At 49.2% G+C, this 20,846-nt stretch overlaps 1 protein-coding gene and 1 long non-coding RNA gene across 2 annotated transcripts; both read left to right on the forward strand.

The window, feature by feature from the left end:
- The first annotated feature begins 7,400 nt into the window (after nucleotides 1–7,400).
- On the forward strand, nucleotides 7,401–9,113 carry LOC134418486 (uncharacterized). The gene is made up of 3 exons (XR_010027790.1): nucleotides 7,401–7,492; nucleotides 8,345–8,499; nucleotides 9,044–9,113. It is a non-coding gene; the product is annotated as an uncharacterized LOC134418486 (long non-coding RNA).
- A 644-nt stretch (nucleotides 9,114–9,757) lies between these two features.
- AREG (amphiregulin) lies at nucleotides 9,758–17,343 on the forward strand. Its single transcript, XM_063158085.1, has 6 exons — nucleotides 9,758–9,800; nucleotides 10,016–10,192; nucleotides 12,754–12,937; nucleotides 13,389–13,547; nucleotides 15,070–15,172; nucleotides 16,082–17,343. The coding sequence occupies exons 1-5, from the start codon at nucleotides 9,758–9,760 to the stop codon at nucleotides 15,155–15,157; spliced, it is 651 nt and encodes a 216-aa protein (XP_063014155.1). The 3' UTR covers nucleotides 15,158–15,172; nucleotides 16,082–17,343.
- The last annotated feature ends 3,503 nt before the right edge of the window (nucleotides 17,344–20,846 follow it).

Genomic DNA, 20,846 nt, shown 5'->3' on the forward strand with positions numbered 1-20,846 from the left:
TTAAAAGATTTCCCAGCAAACTTGGAGATTAAGAAAGCTGATCAAAAAATATTGAGAAATCTCTGTGCCCTACCCTGATGGCTGCTAGTCTTTTCCTTCTGACCCTGTCACCAGAGGGCTTCAGCCTCTTGAAAATCCAGCTAGAATTTAGGAAATGAGATACGGTAGTGAACAGACACCAGGCACAATTTGGAACCCCCGTTTCTCCATGGATATTTGTTCCCAATGGTCCTGTGACAGTGGCTCTTTCTGGTCTGGTTTGTTGGGCTTGTTATTGATGGCCTTCATTATAATGGGAAGCTGGGGAAGTTGGAAAAGCCACATGAAGAGGAAGAGACATCAGTTCAGTTGCCTCTCCCAGAGCTGCTGGCATTTGTGCGGTACAGGGAAATGGAGGCTAAATTTAGGAAAGAAAACTGGCTGATGGGAGTGGATATCCAGATTCACACAACAACAGGGGAATAAGCCTTCAGATCACTGCTGAGAGGGGGACAATGGAAACCTGAATGAGGAGTTGTAATAAGAGGACAGAAAATCAGAGAATAGAGTTGCAGTGAGAGCAAGAAAGGATGGTGAGGGTTTTGACAGCAAAAGGGATATAGAAGCCAAGTCTGGAGGAGCCAGGACTCAGTACATCACAAAATCAGAGCACCTGTGACCTCCCAGACACATGGAGCTCACTGGGGGTCAGCTCCTCCAGCCCCTGGAAATGCTCACCAGGAGGAGTGGAGCATTTAAAGGGGGAAGGGCAAATATCAGAAATCAGACTAGTAATCAGTTTCAGGGTTGTTTCTTCTCCCAGCACATTCACCTATTGATTTAGATTTTCTTTCTGCTGTGATAACTGAGCTTGGGTATATCATTCCAGCTGCTTCATCATTGGTCAAAACTTGGTTTTTCCCAACTCGGACAGGTTGTTTTGTTTCAGTGAATTCGTATCAAACAGACGAGGAAAAAAATCTGTCTATCAGCTGGTGTTCCTGACAGGTTCGGCGTCCCGTGGCGTTCCTAGCGCTGCTTTCGTTCCCATCTAGTGGCCACCTGGAAGATTACACTCCCGGATCCCCAGCTCTTGGCGGGAGCGTCATCCCGTGCTGGCCGCCGTGGGGCTCGGGCATCGGGACGGAGGAGGGTGGGAGCACAGCCTCCCTGCCTTGTTTTATGGCAGGCCATGGGGGAGTAAGCTGGGAAATTTCCTGGAGAAAAGCAGTGGTTTATTCTCATCCTAAAAAAGGCAGAGAACGTTCTGAGCTTAGGAATACTGATATTTTTGTGTGCATCCAAAAAAAGGGTGGAAATAAGGGAAATTATGGTGGAAATTATTTGCATTTTCTTAATGCAAAATTTGGAGCACCTCCACCCCCAACATGGATAAAATAATAATATTTCTAGCATAATGGGTTTTGGATTAGAAATGGAAGCTGGAAAACCACACTTCCCAAAGGGGCACATGCATGGCCTTGGTCAGTCCTGGTCTTAAATGCAGAGTTTCTTTGGAAAGTTGTCACCTGTACCTGGAGTGATTAAGCACTAATGCAAGACTCAGTTTCCTGACATTTTTGGCAAAGTGTCCCTATCTTTGCAAAGCAAAGGTGAGCATCAGCTGTCTCAGAGCTGTGCAGCCACCGAGAGCATTTGTCAGCCTCATCCCTGACTTCTGCAGGAGTCCTTAGCTCAGCCTGCCTTTGGCAGAGGCTGGAAGCCATGCCAAGGTCTGTGATGGATTTTATTCACCCCACAGCTGCCCTTCCTGCAAATTCATCACCTTCCAAAGGAGCTGCTCAGGCTCACGGTCTGAGAATGCAGGAGTCACCACCGTGCCCTGCCAGGGTTTGGGCAGTGAGCTCAGCCAGCCCTGACACACTGAGCCCACCGACAGACACCTGGATCTCTGACTGCCACGGTGCTCATCTGGCAGTTGTGGTGGCAAGGAAATGCAGCTTGTGTCTCTCCTGGCAAGGAAATGCATCTTGTGTCTCTCCTGGCATGGGTTTTGACCCAGCTCAGAGAAGGCTGGCCCCTGGCCTCCCCTCTCTGATGCTTTGTCTGTCTGTCTCCTTTGCAGGTTTCTGCCCCTGGCACAGCGTGGAGTCACCACTTCCAGCAGCAGAGGTCAGGAGCTGGGGAGAAGCTGCCTTTGTGTCCCACTTGCCACACCAGAGGTCTGGGATGGCCTGGTGGGAACCAGCCAGTCTGGCAGTGCCACAGAGCACAGCAGCAGTGAGGTGGGTACAGCCCACAGGCACAGACCTTCAGGCTGAAAAACCTCTGGGAGCCTGCACTGGCCTCTGAGGAAGGGCTGCAGGGATACCCCCAGGGCTATGGGCACAGGCACGCTGGGAGGATAAGGACCCTGTGCTCGGCAGTGGGGCTGGGACAAAGCCAGCATGCCTCCCCTTTGTGGAGGCATTTTAAGATCGAGCATAAGGCTGCTTTTTGAAGGCCAAGAGAGCCCTCAGCAGCTCTCCTCCTCTCAATTTCTTCCAAACCAATGTGTTTACTTCCTCTGTGGCTTCACATGTAGTGCCTAACACCTATGAAATGAAGAATTTGCCATTCACAGGGATCAGGATAATTGAAATGTGATTCTTATGTTGTCACTGTAGGACCATTTCTGAGTTTTCGTACAGTCTTATGCATTTTTTTCAGTTCAGCTCCTTTTAAGGGTTTTTTATTTTATTTGCCACCACTCTGCTAATGGGAGGGAAAAATGGCTGTCTGGCTGCAATGCTTATTTTGTGCATGTTAAGATAATATGTCTTTAAATCCTGGGCTCTGCTCCAGAGGTGCAGAATGTGCCTCCTGCAGTCGGGCTTGGGCGGACCCAAACATGCCAGGATGGCATCATGGCGTGCCAGTGTAACCTGGGCCCTGTCCAAGGCCTTCAAGAATAGGGTTTTTCCTGCATGGAGGCAAACCCACCTATAGGAGGAAATGAGCCTGTGCCTAGGAAACCTCCTTGGCAGCATGAGTGTGCAATCTTTATGCAAATGAGCCCTTACTCACGCGGTGTCTCAGCAGCCCCATCCTGGGAACACGCTGGCCCCACACTGCCAGGACACACGTGACACACGGGCGACGTGGGCACCAGGTGACATGTGGAGAAGGGGGGCACCAGGTGCTCTCCCTGCTCATGTTCCGCTGACAGAGGGAAGTAGTTTCCAAAGCCCTCACTGAACTGCCATGAACACTCCAGCTGCCAGGACTGACTGATTCCAGCAGCACCTTTCTCCTTTGCCAAGTTTCATGCCCCTCTGCTGGCACCCTGGCACGGTTCAAGGCAGCTGGAGTCACGAGGGCACAGCAAACGCAGGCACCACCAGCAAACAATGGGATTTCCAAGGGAGCATAACTAACATGCCTGTGAAATGGAGTGTTCTCCTGAGCTTCTTTGCTTGCTCATGGCCTGTGAAAAAAATCAAAATCCAGAGTGATCTACGTAATCCTTGTTGTGCGTAGGAAGCCTTGCCTGGCCTTTGTGCTAGGGAAAAAACTTAGCTATGGCAAAGGTGAGAGGAAAGGAGTTGCTAATTGCTGTAGGCTTCTCCTGTGATTCATTCTTTCTCCACATACCAAATGACTTCAAATAGGTGAAGAAAATTCACCACCTGATGCACCCAGTGGGAAGGCACTAGGAAGATCTCAAAGCAAAAAGGCTAAGACTGAAGCTGCGCTTCCAGGAGAAAATTCCCAAACAATCCTCACATGTCCTTTATTTCTCTGCTGCTCTGGACACAACTGGAAATAATGTGCAATGTAGGGGGAAAACATCACAGCCTCTGTCATGTGCTCCCAGTCCTTACGTGGGGTTGCATTCCCCAAAACAGGCAGTACTCTATAATTTGCTCACAGGGTCTGTGCTCTCAAATGAGCTGTGATAGACATCTCCCAGGTGACTTCATACCCCAAGGTGAGGAAAGGGACATAACAAACTCAGTCAGAATCCCTGCTGCAGCTCCCATCAGCACCAACACGCTTTAAGTCAGCCAGAGTTCCATGGCCAAGACCCTTAAAGGCAGGCCCAGGTTGTTGCCACTCCATCTCTACCACCAGACAGTGGCAGTTTGCTTTGGGGAGGCTTCTCTTAATTTGGAGGTTTGTGCTCTGACTCTTTTTCAGCTCAGTCTCTAAGACACTGGGCCAGACCACCTCTATTTTCCCAAGTATAGGCATCATTTTTCAAGCAGCCACCCTGCCCTCATAACTACACTTGGTCTCCAATTTAGTGCATCCTGGGATTGAGCTGGGAGATCTCCCAACTCAATGAACAGTTGTCACACAGCTTCTGCTACCTTGAACACGCTTTACATTTTAACATGTTTTTCTCTTCTTTTTAGAATGAGGACCTCTTGAGCCCGTGCAGAATGATCCAGTGGTTCCATGCACCTTTGGGAGGTGCTGAGCTGGGTGCTCTCCTCTGCCAGGCACTGTTCTGTGCTGCAGTATGGAGATGTTAGAGACATGACTGGATGATTTTCCTCATCTAACAATGGTGTGGTAAGCTGAATATGTACAATAATGTGCACTGCAGGTGGAGCACTATCATTCTGAAGGTGAAGGGCTACAGTAATGTTGTCAGGTAAATGCGTGTAGGCACTGGCCACAGCAGCTGAGCCTCTGTGTCCTTAGAGATTCCTATCTAAAGCACCTTCCCCCTTCTGTCCAGGCGTGCCAGCAGGGTGGCTTTGCCCTGTGGTACCACTGGGGAGCCTGGCTTGGGCTGCATGTGGGGATAGCCACGAGCCTGCCCTCTTCAGAGAGTCCTGGGACAATCCTGCCAATTGCCTCAGGGAAATAGAAGGAAGGGCAGCAATTTTCAGTGCAGCATGGCAGGATGTGGTATTTTAGAGAAGAAGATTGCTAGCTGAGGGGCAGCTCCCCATTCTAGTGTAAATCCAGTATTGCCTCATCCAAGTCCCGGCTTCACGCCCTTAAAATTACTGCTGGGGTCAGGATGTGCCCCCAAGCATTTACAGGCTGAGCTATTGCACAAAAACGAGTGGGTGAGTGCTGGAGGATGTGTTTGGTCAAAGGAGAGCTGTTCAGTGCACACTGTGTGAAAAACAGAGCAGCTGAAGCCCAGGACAGTGTGCTAACAGCAGACAACTTCCCAAAAATCTTCCTAGCAGGCATCGGGATGGCTGTCCTGGGCAGGCTTGCAGCACCCCTGAAGCAAAACCACGCTGGGCATGTCCTGCTGAACTCTGCCTAGTGCCAGTGAGAGGCAGTGACTGCAGCCACAGCATGGCACAGGGCATTTTGCAAATGATCAGGCTGTGCTCCCCACTGCCTGCCTTTCAGGAAAGCCTGTGGAAAGCAAGTGTAAAGCCCCACTGGTGTCATTTGGTAGCATCACACTCCTTAGCACTGCTGCGGGTTTCATCAGATTAAGCAGGGGTGCTCTGGGTCCCTGGAGCTGATGTTGTCTGCCTGATTTTCAGGAGGGACCTGAAAAAGGCACCATTTTTCCATTTGTATTAATATAAGTGACAGAAAATTCCACAAAATCTTGTCATCATAGGGCCAGCAGATTCTGTTCTTTTTGTTTTTTCTTCTTAGACATGCTCCAAAAGACATGCTCAAATGTGAAGGAAAGTACAGAGCACTGGGCAGACTTTCCTGGGAGAACAGTGCATAAATTCTCCCCTTTCTGGACATGTTTTGCAACCCCTGCTTCAGTCAGGTCTCCAGGGAAGGAGGGGAGCACAGGGAGAAGTCACCATCTTAGGAATAGGATTCTTTGCTGAGAGCTTTCTCGGCAGGGAGGCACAGCCACCTCAATGCCTGCATGTCTCAGAGGTCAACAAACTCCACCAATATCCAGAAAGGCAATATCCAGGCCTTTCCCTCCCTTCTTCCCCAACACCCTGGCTATGCACTTGCATGCTCTTTATTAGAGCAATCTTGATTTACATCAGCAGGAGCCGGAGTCACACATGCCTCACTTCAAAGCTCCCTCCCTGCCTGTGAGGGAGCTGCTGATAGCAGCAGATAGTGGTGTCTGCAGCTCACAAGTGAAGTGAAAGTCTGGTGAGCTTCCCAGACAGACACCGCTCTGGTTTGAGTCATTACCCTTTCCCACCTGTTCTCAGCTGGATGGATGAGAAAGGATAACTCATGTTCAAACACCAGGTCAGCTCTGCCCACCCCTGCAAAATAAACATTTGATGTCAGTGAAGAACATTAATGGGATGGTATTTCAGGTACTCCCTTTCCCTTCACGCATTTCTCAGGGGTTTTATCAAAAGTAAAGAGAGTGAATAAGATCCCAGCAGGCACTCAGACTCTCCTGGAAGCAATGATGTGCCAAGGACAAGGCCCAGCAGCTGTCAGCATGGGCGGCACTGCTCCTCCACAAGCCCATGCCTATGCCCTGGATCATCATGGCACAGCTGGGAAGTGATGGCTGTGTGCTGGCACCCCCTGTTCCGCAAACAAGGACAGGGATCCGAGGGACAAAGAGATGTCACCACCAATGTCACCTGCACTGGGTGCTGCCAGGTGCTGTCTGAGCCCAATCAGTGCTGAAAGTCTTCAAAATGATTGTCAAGGCCCAGGGAGGACTGGCCAGGCTCCTGAGCCCATCTTGTCTCCCTTCACTGCCAGCCTATGGAAAACCAGGTCTGGCTCAGGGCAGGTGCCAAGAACTGTGCTGAACATGCAGCCCCTTGCATAGATTCCCTGCTCATCTGTAAGCTGAACCCATTGGGGCTCCCCAGCCTTTGGGACAGCTCCCTGTCCCCTGGGACTAGCCCCATGGAACAGCCAGAGCAAGGACTCTCTGAGCAGCAGCTCCAGCCTGGGTGTGCTGCCAGAGAACCCCTGGTGCTGCCGGGAGCGAGCAGTGGCTCAGTAGGTGGCACTCTGCATCCATAGGGAACCAGCGCCTTCCCAAAGGGGAGCCCTGCCCTTGCAGCCCCAGCAACTCAGTCCCAGGCCCTGCTGCAGTGGGGCAGCCCAGGGGGCTTGCCCACTGCATCCCCCTTAAGGCTTCTCCTCCTTGCACCATGCCTGGCGATACCTTCTGGAAGTTCATCCTGGGGACAGAATCCAAATGTCCTTCCAGCCCTGGAAGAGAGCAGTGGCCAGGCTTAGTGTCTTTTTCCTCACAGCACACAGAAAAGCTGGGGCTTGTGGCAGATCCCATCCAGAATGTCCTGAAATGTGTGGCTCTGGAGGATGTTCTCTCCAAGAAACAGCCAAGCAGGGCTTGGCCAGGCGGCTGCCATTTGGGAAGTGCTCCCCTGATGTCCCTACCAGAACCTCTCCACGAGTAACTGGGTGCCCATCACCATCTTGCTGCACTTTCTGGACTCTGAGGAGTTGTGCTGGTTGATGCCAGGCCACCCCTTCTTCTTCAAGGTCACAGGGAGGACTAGCAGGAGGAAGCTGATGAAATGACCAATTCAAAGCATGGCAAGCCAAATTCCTGGCTGCTGGCCGTCAGTGAGATGGAGCTATCAGCTGGAGACTGGAGAAGAGAGAGAACATGGTGAGTCAGCTGCTGGATATGCAGTGTTTGGTCTCTAAACAGAGCAGGTAACACGGGCAATTGCACTTGGGATGGGACATGCAACCTTTCCCCCCCCCCCCCCCCCCTCCCCGCTAAGCCTCCTCCAATTGCTCAGCAGTTTGCCAAGTGCAGCAAACGGGGCAGGAGTGTTCAGTGCTCAGTATATTTCTCAGACTGGACTTAAAAAAATTATTTAAATGTTTCCAGTGAATCTCTGATTAAAAAAAATGGGAGAAATATTTTGTTTTAACAGCTGAAGAAAAGAAAAATTTGGGGGGGAAGCTGTGGTGCCTGGCTGAGGAAGCCAGCCTTGAGCAGAGCAGGAGGGGGGAAGAGAGGGAGGATTCCTGGCTGACAAACCTTTCTTTTGCCATTCTCAAATCACCAACCCCATGTTTCATCAGAAGAAACTCCAAACCTCAAAGTCTCTGCCTCTGGAGAAACTCCCCTCACATGCAAAAGATCTCTGTGAACTCCAGGCACTGAGACTTACGGAGGTCTTGCAGGAAAGGAACTCCAGTCCAAGGGGGAAAGGAGGAGCCCTCTGAAGCCCCTGGCTGTCCCCCAAATAGCCCAGGACCTGCTTGTTGACTGCCTGCAGAGCTCTCTGACATGGGGTTGCAGTAATGAGTGGGATTTGTCTTTTCTCTGCTGTCCCTCTGAGGACAGGCAGCGAAGGGGAAACATGACAAAACCCCCAAAAGTAAAGCTGTCAGCTCCTGCCCACTGTTTCAGACAGTTTCAATCGCACAAAAGGGCTGTCAAAGGTTTGCTGGAGCTATCTGTGTCAGCATAACATCTGAGCGACTGATTCAGCATCTTCTTTTTCAGACGTCTTGCGCATTGCCTCTCAGGATTGGTATGACATGGCAAAAACACCGGGAGCCACATATCATGTGTGCCCATTGAAGAAGGGAAAAGGTTCAGTGACTGAACCACTTTGACCCCTGCCACCTTGAACAAAGGCTCCATCAGCTTCCTGAGCCGTGAGTAACATGCTGTCCTCTTTCAGTTAAAAGTCCAGATCCTCCTTTCCCAGGGGAGCATTGCCACCAGCTGCCCTCCTAACTTGCTGTGCTGTGGGACCGGAGCAGGGGGACACCACTCCCTTCATCCTCGACCCTCTGGGCTTCTCTGGGTTCTCATGTTGTCCCAGTTCTTCTCCTCTCAAAGCAGCAGCTCCCGCTACAACCACCTGAAAGGAGGTTGTAGTGATGTGGAGCCCCCAGTCTCTTCTGCTGTGCCTGCAGTGAGAGTACGAGAGGAAATGGCCTTAAAAGGAGACAAGGGAGACTCGGATTAGATACTAGAAAAATGTTTTTTGCTGTTTGGGTGCTCAGGCACTGGGATAGGTTGCCCAGGGATATGGTGGACTCACCATCCCTGGAGGTGTTCAAGACGCATCTGGATCTGGTGCTGGGCAATGTGGTTCAGGGTTTTAGGGGTTACAGTGGCAGTGCTGCATTGAGGTTGGACTCGGTGGTCTTACAGCTGTCTTCCAACCTTGGTAATTCTGGGATTCTTGAGCAGGTGCTACAACAGCCCGGAGAGGTGGCCATGAGGAGGTGCCCTCCAGGGAGCTCTCCGAGGCAACCGTGAGTCGCAGTGCCCCCGAGGAGCACATTTGTCCCTGCCCGGTGGGTGCCACCGCTTACTCAGCCCTTACTCATCCCCGCTCAGGGAGACGTAGCCAGCGAGGCGGGGGGGGGGGGGGGGGAAGGGGGGGGGGTTGATGACCGGGTTTATCGCCGGAAAACACTCCTGTGGGAGATGCGGGGACAGCAAGGAGCAGACAGGTGTGTCCGCAATAACCCGGCTCGCTTCCGACTCGCGGGATCCAGGTTGCCCGGGGAGGCTGCGGGTACATGATCCCTAGAGGTGTTCCAGGCCAGGCTGGTTGGACGGGGCTTGGAGCAACCTGGTCTTTTAGAAGATCCCCTTGTCCATGGCAGGGGTTGGAACGAGGTGGTACTCAATGTCCCTTCCAACGAAAAAGCATTGGGAGATTGTATGCTTCTATCGCTCTGGGACTCTGTCATTCTGTGATTTTGGGGACGATCCCGCCCCGCTCGGCCCCGCCCCTCTTACGTCCGCGCCCCCAGCTCCAGGCGCCCATAAAGTGGACGGCGGCGGCAGGCGGCTCCTCATGGAGAGCTGCGCGCCGCCGGTACCTGTTGTGCTACGGCGACTCCTTTTGCCCCGTTCTCTCTGTATCTCTGTCGCCTCCCGCCCCGGGTACGGACGATGAGGGCCGTGGTGCTGGTGGCCGCGCTGGCCGTGCTAGCAGGTGCGTGAGGGACGGGACGGGGGAGATCGGGACTCGGCCGAGACCGCGCTCGCGCCTGAGGCGGGGGACTCGCGCCTGAGGAGGGGCTCGCGCCGCGGCCGTGGGCGGGAAAGCGCTGAGTCGAGTGAGGGACCCTGAGGCGAGTGAGGGACTCCGCGCTCGGTGGCGACCCCTCTGTCCCCCTGCTCACTGCGCTGTTTGCCCTCCTTCAAAAGCGAACCGTGCGGCCGCCGGGTCCTCGCCCAACGCCACGGAGCCGCGGCGGCACGAGGAGCGGGAGGCCGGGAGCCGTGAGGGCGAGCCCGTGCCGGGTCCTGACTATGAGGAGGATGAGGAGGAGTATGAGGAGGCGCCGCCCGTTCACCAGTACATCGTGGACGACTTGATCCGAGGTGAGTCGGCGGCTCTGGGATCTCGCAACTTGCGAGTCCCAACTTACGCCTTTTCTTTCTTGTAAACACTGCTGGGCTTAGCTCGTGGAGTATGGAGCAAAAACGTGCTTGTGCTTGAAGCTGCTGCTTTAGAAATAGCTGTCGGGGTGGAAACCTAGCTTGAATGTGCCCAGGGTGAGTGGAAGCTGCAGGCCAGCCGGTAGCTTACTGTGCATAGCTTTATTTCCTGATAAACCTCACAGGATGATGGTGACCACCTCCTTAGTGTAGAACTATCAGTGGAGATTTAGGTGCTGTTTGGCCCTAAAGGTTTGTTTTACATCAAGTTGTCTGTCTTGCTGCAAGAATTTTTCTGGATAATTTCTGATGGTGGCTTATTTGGGTTGGAGTCAACTGAAATTTTGTTGGGAAAGCAGGCACTTAAATCCTTTAAGTAGCCACAGGAAAGTTTGTTAAACATCTTTAGGCCAGTGCTTCACTGTCAATAGGTATTGTGTGTATTTATTGTAATTTGCCTGCTTGCTGAGCTGTGAGGAGATCTGAGCAGTCTGCCTTACTGTGGGAACGGGAGCATTTTGTTGGTTCTGGGCTGAGTGTAGTTGCAGTACAAGCCAGGTATCTGCAAGTGATTTGAACCTCAGTAGGTGTGAGTAGGCTGGTCCTGTTGCCTCCGGGGTGCATCTGACTACTGATTTTCCTGCAGAAGCACCCTGAGACTTGAATGTGACTAAAGGACCTATTAAATTAAGTGGGACCATGCTCATTGTGGTCACTTGAGGGAACTGGTGGACTTGTGCTTAAGTTTCCTGTGAAGATCTCTGGGGGAAACGCGCCTGTCGGTGTTGTCAAGCAGTTTAGCCTGTCAAACTACTGGCTTGATGACTGAAGTGCTGTCTTAACTGCACAGAAACCAGACTTGTTACCTAAGGTGGTTGGTTTGTAGACCAGCTCTTCTGCTTGGCGTGAGGTTTATCTGTGGCTAAACCTTGAAGCTGTTATGATTCAGCTGCAGATGGCTTTCCTGGCCGTGCAGCCTGCAGACAGGGACACAGAGATCGAGCTGACAAGCTGAGCCTGGGAGAGGGAGGGAGGGAAGTGGCCTCAATTATGAAAGCGCGAACCTAAAGATCAAGTCAGACGGGACAGAACAGGGGCCTTTGACTGTCAGCAGTGAGCTCACACTGCCAGGCACAGGAAACCTTGCTGCAGGAGCTGTGTACCTCGTTTACATATTAATATAGCTCATACGGTTTTAATCAGACTTCTGGTTGCTGAAGGCATTTTTGCTTTTAAGTAACTTCAAGCCAGGCTTGTTGCTCTAGAAGTGAAAATGATCAGCTGTCTAGACAACAGTGAGCTACACCTTGTTTCTTTGAATGGGCTCTCAGCACCAGAAATACAGGGTTAGGAAGTAGTTAGATCCAGTTGTGCCCTATTGTGGTGATTGCCTGTATGCACAGAGCTGTGGGTAAAATATTAATCACCCAAAAATGATTTTCATCAGGTCTTCAGAGCACAAGAGCAAAACTGGAGCTTGTTGTAAATAGCTTTGCTGTTTCCTAGGGCCTTTTTAAATCCCTGGGGTAACTGTTACTCCTGAGCAGCAGTGTTGCACTGTCAGGGCCGCTTTAGGGCTAGCAGTGCAGGGGGTGGGCTCTTGCTGCGCCAAGTTATTTCAAACTAGTGCTGTTGAACTCGGATTGCTGCATGGGGCTGCTCTGGAGCTTCTGATCCTCAGTCAGTGGCTGGTCTGCTCTCCTCAGTGAAAGGAACCTGTTTGCCCTTGCCTCAATGCAAGGGCTACTAAGTCACCAGGATTTTAAACCACATTCTTCTAGAGGTTTGTGTTAATTGAGATAATGAGGGGCAGCAGTAAGCGGCAGAGTAAATAGGCTGAGTGTCGCGGACTCTGGCCTTCACTCCTTCCCTGCGCTCAGCATCTCTCCCAAAGCAGGAGAACTGGAAAGGAGTGCTCTCCTTCTGAAGACAGCACTGCAGGTTGTTTAGGAGAAACAAGTATGCCAACCGGGACTGCAAGCTGCTTTGCCTCGGCAAGTGCCCAGGACTATGTAGCGAGTTCCAGTGCCTTTCATCACTGATGCAAATGGAGAGTTTAGAGAAATGGAGCTATTAACCTTGTACCTGTGCCCATGTAACACTAGAGCATGGCTGGGCTCAGCATGAACTCCCTGTTCTTTACAGGCCTTTGCTTGAAACTGTGCTGTTAATCTCAAGTGTCTTATGCTATGAAATGCTGCAGTCCTGCATCTCTGCTGCTCTTCATCTTTGGTGGCTCTTGGCTCATCTGCTTCTTCTGGCTCTGGTCTGCATGGCACAGGACTTAAGTGTAGCAGAGTTGTGCTTCAATGTGCTGCTGAGCTTGCTGCCTTTGTGCTGGGTGTGAGATGCCCAGCAGCATTCTCACTTGCATCCTGTGCTTCCTGGTCACAGATTCTCCTGTGGTGGTGGTCCTCCTGGCTCTCATCAAATTCTTCAATTCAATTTTCTCAGAATTGTGCTTTCTAGCACTTTTACACCAAGGCGTCATGTCCTTTTTTCAGTGGAACCTGTGGTTAAACCCAAGCCAGCGAAGAGGGGGGGGGAGAAGAATGCTGGCAAATCAAGAAGGAAGAAGAACAGAGGGAAAAACAAGAAGAAAGGGACTCCCTGTGAAATGGAATACAAAAACTTTTGCATCCATGGAGAATGCATTTACCTAGAACATCTCCAGATGGTGACCTGCAAGTAAGTTACTTATAGCTTGTGAGTTAGGTGTCAGTGCCATGAGCCAGTGGCACCTGAGGGCTCAGAGGAAAAATCATGTATCATTTTGGTATAGGTCCATCTCCTGCAGTATTTTGACTGAGAATCCTTCTGCCATGTAAATTAAGTGATGATGGAATCTGAGATGCATAACAAGCCACTGAACTCATCAGTTGGTCATAAACTCAAACCAAAAGAATGAAAAGGCGTGTCTTTCTGGAACATCACACCCAAACTAATCTCGACTTGTTGAAATGCTGACAAACCTTGTGCTAGAGCAGTGACTGCATTTCACGAACCTGCTCTGAAGTGAGCACCTTGAGATTCATGGGAAACTCAGAAGATGTCTAAGTCAGGTTTGAGTATGTGTGGGTGTCCTTGGCTCCAGACAGCACAGGAGCTGATAAGAACTTGTGTTAATATTTACTTGCAGGTGTCATCAGGATTTTTTTGGTGAGCGCTGTGGTGAACAGTTCATGAAGACTCAAAGGAAGAATGATGTGGCAGACTACTCAAAGACTGTGCTGGTAGTGGTAGCTGTGCTGCTCTCGAGCATCAGCTTCATTACTGTACTTATCATTGTGATAGTGCAGTAAGTATTATCCTCTTTGGTGTCTGTCTTCCTTAAGTGTGAGCAGGGCCTGTGCCCAATAACACCTGAATGTGCATGTCTCATCTGAGTTACCTCTGTGAAAAGCAGCTGGAAAGGATGGGTTCTTATCCCAGCTTGGGTATGTCTGGAAGGTAGAAGCAAGGTCTGTGACCCTTACATTGTAAACCAAGAGCCTTCCTGCTCTTGCTACAGCCAGGGTAGTTAGAGTGCTGCAGAGCAACAGCAGGAAGCCCAGGAGGAGCATTAATGCTGACACAGGACTGCGTTCCCTAATCCTGGTGGAGAAACCTGCAAGCAGCAATGCGATAGCCTCGTGCATGGCTGTTAGCCAACAGCTGCATGCACAGGTGGAGGGTATGAGACGGTGCTCTGAGTCCATTTGTTAATGGATGTTGCTGGGCTTAAATGCCTGCACTTGGAGGGGAAGCAAGTGGGGAGGCAAATGCTGCTGGTCCCAAATTCTGCTTGCTGTTAATAGGAAGGAAGCACTATTTCAGCTGAACCAGCTCCTGCAGTTCAGTGTGGTGGGTTGTCAGAATCTGGAGTCCTGGTGAGAATTAATTCAAAGAGCTTTTCTTGGTACCTGTTTCAAACCATATAACAAACAGAAATACTGAAACAGTCCTGCAGTTCTCTTACTGCTGCTCCAGCACTGTTAGGGCCTGGGATATTATAGTAACTCCAAGGTTCAGTCTAATTTTAGATCTAGATGAAGCACATCATCTGAGTTGGGTACGTGCTGTACCTTTTTCTGCAATTCAGGAAACAAGGTACGCTTTGTCATTTCAGTGTTGCTTCATATTTAACTCTGAACTGGAGGAATGCTGGGATGAACACTTGTTCTCTGAACACTGCCCCATTCCTTGCTGCTAGGAGAGGTAACCAGTTCTGTATTGCTCTAAGAGCAAATGATTATTGGTAGTTGATGAAGTGCATTTGCTTCATGTTCTGAACTCTCACAAGGTGGATGCACGCTAATCTGTACTCTCACCCAGAGAAGCTGCTGGGAGTAATCACTAAAAAACACTGGAGAAATTGGGAGAAATCAGTAAGGGGCTTCCTTATTATGTATTCAGGGGACAGGGACTAGATTTGAAGCCTGCAGGGCTCTGCTGTGGAGTCGAGGAAGGCAGTGTAGTCTCTGCAGATATAAGCTCAAGCCACTAGGAAATCTGTCACCCAGAATGTCTCCTGTTGCTTTGCTCAGTCCCAGCAATAACCTCTCTTCATCTTGCTCCCTAATCTGGTTTAAGTCAAGAAGCTCAGTCTCTGTGAGGCACAAGTGTTGACATCTAGTTCAGAGATTCCTTGATTTTACCAGCACATACTGCTTGATGCTGAATGCTTAAAAACTTGTCTTGCTTGAAACTCCCTGGTGCCAAGGAGTTGCTTGAGGATTCACAGAACATGAGTCCAAATGCTGCAGAGGATAGGGAAGCTGGTGACAACCGAATGTGCATCAGGGTTCAAAATTATCTCTTAACATGCCATAATTCCACAGGGTCAGGAAAAAGTGTCCTCAGTATGAAGAGAAAGAAGAAAGGAAAAAACTGCGACAAGAAAACAGAAATGGCAATGTTGGTGTGTAAATGGGGAGAAAGCAGGTATGAATGCTGACTTCAAACACCTCTCAGTCCTTCCAGGCTGTATGGGATTTGCATGCTTGTTTTGCAAAGCTAGTGTTTGCTTTTTGTGCTCCAAGTGTCTTGAAACACATAAGTTACATGTGAGCAGCTGGCTTGGTTTTCTGGTTTCTCAAAACCACCTTGAATTGTACAAGTTGTTCAACAGCTCTGTTAAATTTCTGGCCGTGTTAAAGACCAAGTGAGGATGGGAAGCTCTACTGAGATAAGTGGAGCTATGAAGAGGAAGTCCTGAGTATCTGGACAGAGGCAGATGTAGTGCAGGAAACAGTGGTAGACTTCAGTCATGGAAGATGGTGCTAGAGCATCATCACCTCTTAGAGGAAAAGTACTGAGCATTTTCATATCTTTCCTGCAAGGAGAGTTTCAGGAAGTTTCTGGTGCTCAGAAGCTGTGGATCAAAAGGAAGCTGCGAGTTCTGTGAGCACCACAGATAGCCTCTCAGTCAAGTTGCATACTGTCACAGCAACTGAGGCCCAAAGCTCCTTGGCATGTGTGGATTGCTTCTGGGAGTGATCTAGTGGATTTTACTGGGCAGGCAAGTTGGTCTTTTCTGAGGCCAGGCGTAAGTAACAGCAGACTCAAGGACCATTACTGGAAAGGAGTTACACTACGAGCTGAGGAGGAAGCCTTACAAGATAGTCCTGCAAAATTCCAGCTGACTTGTCAAGTTTTGCTTTGCCACATGTCAGCTAGCTTTGTCCAGTGACAGTTGGAGGGTTTTGCTCAAAGCTTTCTTGAAGCTGAAGAGTATCTGGCAGTGCCCTCAGGCGTGGGCACATCCTTAGCTGCTTGGTGGTTTGCCGTGGTGCTAGCACAGGGTTCTTGTGTCTCGGGTGCTGATTAATGTGCCTGGTCTGCCTGTTACAGAGCAATTCTGAAGTGGCCATGGCCAAGCTGCGGGGTACCTCTGGCTACCTGTCACATCCACCTGGACACTGTGGGCTGGAGCTGTTGCCACTAAGCCCTGATTCATCCAGAGAGAGGCTGCTGCAAGGAGATGTCAACAGGCCACTTGCTGCTGAATCACTTGCTGAGGACACCAGTTATTACTGCATCTTGGCACAACGATGTGGAAGGAGCTGGCTTGTTGGGGGGCAGTACCTGCTGTCAAGACCTGCTGGAGACTACTGCTACTAAGCCTCCTTTCTCTATGCTAGAGCTCCAGTCTTGGCTGTTGTGTGGATGGACTTTGTTCTCTTAGCAATTCTCCTTTGGCAGCTCTAACTCTAAGGGGAAGAACCTGTTGCTGCTTTCAGGACTGGATGGAAGGGAGGAGATTCCCTTCCTTCCCTCTTCAAAAGTGAGAAAGGGAAAGAGGTTGGGATGGCTTCTCTCCCTAGACCTCAGTGGATGAAAAACCTAATTCTGTTGTCACTGTGCTCCATGTCCATATTGGCTTCCAAGAGCTTCATCTGTAGTTGTGACTTGCAGGGCGTTGGTGACAGATCTTTGTCAGCCACACCTGGGCTCTGTTGCTGTGTGTGTGGAAGTAATCCCTCCGAGCTGTGTGGGACTCGTGGTGTGAGTGGAGCTATCCATTTGCGTGTGTGCTAGCCCGAGTTCAGATTTGTTTCCTAGGATGCTGAGACAGTGGATGCAAGACCTGAAGGTTTGCATCTAAAGGAAAAGATCCATGCTCCAACCAACTGATAAGGCTGGATCCATCTCTTCTAAACACAAAGCTACTTCTGTTAAACAGATACTTGTTGCTGCTTTAAGCAGTGCTTAAATATAAAACACATCAGATCTCATCAGTTTAACTTGACTACTAAGAACCCTTTCCTTTGAAGAATTTAATTCAGGCACTGATGCTTTGCAAGCAGTTGTCTCTTGTGCTCTACGTTCAGGTGTGAAGAACTCATCTTACCTCAGTCTTTTCTGACCCAGGTGTCCTTGGTTTCTTAACTGTCCATGCAGTTTTGAGCACAGAATATTATTTGAGTTCAGTTTCTTCTTGGAAGAGTGATTGTGTTCTGTATAAACAGAGCAGAAATCTTCTGGTAGCAGAGAAACAGCATTAATTGTCAAGTTGTATCTGTAAATGTGTAAATATTTATTACTGTATTTAATATTTAATGTTTCCATAACAAACTTATTTATTTTATAATTAAACTTTTTACATAACCTAATCATGGTAAGATTTTTTTTCTTGCTCTCAGGAATACATGTAAACACTTGAAATTAGAGCTTGGTTTCTCCTCAAAGCAAGAATTTCAACACTTGGGAGCACAAAGTACTTCTGTGAGGAACTGCAGCCATGTGTCAGGCATGGGCTTGGTGCCCTTACAAGAGTGCAAACTGTTTGTAAACAAAATGTACAAATGCAAGTACCTGTTTGGGTAAGAAATCCATTTCATTCAGCTACGAGAGGTAATCTAGTTCCTGAATTATTGTGAGGCTAAGTCAGCTGTCTCCTTGGCAGCCAAACTTCAAACTGACGTTTGAGCAGATGTAGCCCTTTGCACTTGAGTCAAGAGCTGGAATATTGAATGGCAAGAGCCTTTCATCTCTGTGCAGAGAGAATTTGGACAGCAGCTTGAAACCTGGTCTTAAATAAATGAGGAAAAGCAGCATAGCCTCAGGCCAGTTACTCCCTGAGCAGAAAGGGAGCCTTGGCCTCCACTGTCTGCTTGGAATTTCTTCTCTTCCTTGGTGTTTATTAGTCCAGCTATGTATTAATGTTCCCTCTAAGCACTTGTGGCAATGAGCTGGGGTCTTAAGTTCAGAGTTGCCTAAATAAAAAGTTTCAAGGAGGAGGAGAGTTTGACTTTATACAGTTAAAAAGAAGGGGATGGAGAAGATGGTTTTGGGGCCCTTTTTTCATAAGCATCTTCAAGAGGTGCTGATGGCTGGGACTTAGCTCTGCTTCAAATTGAAGAAAAACCTCAGCCATCAGTTTTAATTAGGATGCAGGTGGTGTATCCAGTGTAGGACTAGAGCTCAGTCCTGCCTGGAGTTGCTGAGGTGCCTTGGCCTTCTGGGCTCACCAGGGAGTTCTCAGGCTCTGAGAGCAGCCTGTATGGTATGTAGCTGAGGTACAGGTAAGGTATTGCAACACCTCTTGGGAAGATTGCAAGACTTCATTCCAGGGAACTTGCTTCATTACCAAAGTAAACAGCATTTCTCCAAGTGGCTTTTCCACAGACATTTGCTATTAGAGCTCTGGCAAGAAAAGGTGTTTCTGTCAGTCATGCCAAGATTTTTTTGCTTTGGAGTAAACAAGCTTGATCTCAGTGGTAACCAAGCCATGGCCTAGTGAGACTGGGGATGGATTATAACTCCCTTTTAAGAGCCATTAGACTCTTTTCCAGAAACTTTTCTCTCTCTGGTCACCATTTTGGGGAAAGTAAGAAGCTTTTTACTTGTTAAGCTATATTAGCACTAGTGTGGGAAACGGCTGTTCTCCCTCTCTCCTGCCCAGCTTCTAAGCCTGACAGGAGTGAAGCTACCAGTGTAAGTTGTAGATTCCATCTGTTGTGTACTTCTAATACCCTGATTACTGAGTGGGCTGGAGAGTATTTTCTGCAAGTAAGGAGCTGGGAACTGGAGTGGCAACAGCAGAGGTCAGACTTCATAAAAGACTTTATCCTCTAAGGATTTAGGTTACAGCCAGGTTTTCTGGGAGGTTGTGCAGCCAGCAACACTACTGTAGAGTTCTTGTTTGTGCTTTGCCCTTGGTCAGTCTCATCCAGCACTGCTGTAGCTCTTGCTAGCAGAGCTTTGCTGTGCCTGAGAGATGATGCTGTCTCATGCAGGGCAGGGAGCTGCCAATGTTCCCTGTGGTAGCTTGTTGAGCACTCAGAACTGCTTTCTGTGTTTGGGGAACTGAGGGAAAATCTCACTGTCCATGGATGGCATGGGTAATTATAAATCCAAAACTGACGTATGTAAGAAAGTAAAAATTCCCTTCATTATGCTTTAATCAATTACAAGTTCTGGCCAGCAACTATGTGTTTTTTCTACTATGGTCCTGACTAATAACAGCCTGCTACAAGCTTCTGAATAGAAGTGTGATGCACAAGCACCATCCAGACCTGCAGTGTCCAGTGGGTTGGTTACTTAAAAGAACCCACAATAAATGGGTGGAGCTGTGTGTCTGGAAGTCTCTTGCTGTCCAAGGATGCTGTACTTGTGTGACAAGAATATCTGATTTGCTCCAAGGCAAGGGCAAAGATAATTTTTACTGTTGATCCTGCACAGCCAGGTCTAGTCTTCAGGACATACATCATCTGGCTTTTGACCTCCTCCCCTCACCGTGGAGTTACCTTGGTTTCACTGAGAATGCCTGGATTTCTGGTTGCTCATCTTATTAATAAGTAATGCCTCCAGGTTTTTCTTGGCCTTCCATTGACAATGCTTCTTTGAGAGGAGCACATCTGTGTCCTTCTCACTTGTAGCTGCTTCAGGTAGGACCTGAGGGAGGGGCCTGATGTGCTTGCACAATTTTCTGCACGCAGGGCTGATTTGGCAAGATATTTTTGATATCCAGATCAGTATCCAGGGATAATGTGATGGTCATGCCTTGTTGCACAATTGCTTTGTCTCTCCTGAACGTTTTGTTCTCTGTGACTATTGTAGAAAGAACGATAGCTTATCAGGGTGTTATCTATTGTGCACTTAATGGACCTTTTGAATATTTGCAGTTGTCTCTGACCAGGGAGCTTCCTGTCTGCTTCTGGACTTGGCTTCCCTCCTCCTGCCCACCTCCCAAGATGCCCCTTTTCTCTCAGAGCAGTAGCAGGGGCTAGTCTGAACTTAAGAAGTTTTCCTTGGTAAATTCAGATGTACATGGACGTCTGTAAAGGTGTTTGGACTGTCAGTAATGCCAGGTAGCTGTGCAGTGGTTTGCTTCACCCACATTTGAGTTGTTTGATGCCATTTCCAATAACTGTTGTAAAGGTTTGAGCCCTTAAAAGACTTGGGGTGTTCTTGTAGTTAAGTATATTGCTACAAGTATAGGACTACTGATGCCTCAGTGAACTCCCTGAGCAAGCACGCCTGAAAGCAAAGCTGTGAGCTGGGACAGGTGCTTGTCTGTCTTTGGAGGGGATTTTTGATGTGCTAACAGTGTGTTGTGCTTCAGAGAACAGTGCTGCACTCACCTGGCTCTTGAGGCGTTCTTGGATAGGGAGCCATGGCTGTGTGTCCTTGGTGACTGCTGCATGCAGAGAGTGAGCATGTGCAAGGAGCAAGGGCTGCTTTTTGCTGTTGCTCTTGGACTGTTCACATGGGACAGATCAGTGGGCAGAAGGGTCAGACAGTCCTTAGTAAGCAAACCTAGCTGCTTTCCCATTTTGTGAGTAAAGATGTGCATACCTATCGTTCCTCTGCTGGTTACACCTTTCCTGAGCCAGTAATCCTCGTTTCCTGCAGGTCTGGCTTTGTCTGTGACTCGGGAGTTGCTCAGCTGAGGCAGCTACACCTGAGAGTGTCAGAGGGAAACAGCTTTTGTTTGCTTTCTCTAGAGGCCCACAGCCAAGCAAGCAGGATTTGTGCCTTCTTCAGCCAAAGAAGTCCTCAGAGGTAGCACATTCTAAGTCCTAATTAGAGAAATTATTTCAAAGTGCCTTTTCCTAGTGAGGACTGTCAGTGCATCTTTTTTGAGAAAGAACAGTTTTCATTTATAGTTTTT

Source organism: Melospiza melodia, chromosome 5 (genome assembly GCF_035770615.1).
Source record: "Melospiza melodia melodia isolate bMelMel2 chromosome 5, bMelMel2.pri, whole genome shotgun sequence".
Taxonomy (NCBI): Eukaryota; Metazoa; Chordata; class Aves; order Passeriformes; family Passerellidae; genus Melospiza; species Melospiza melodia.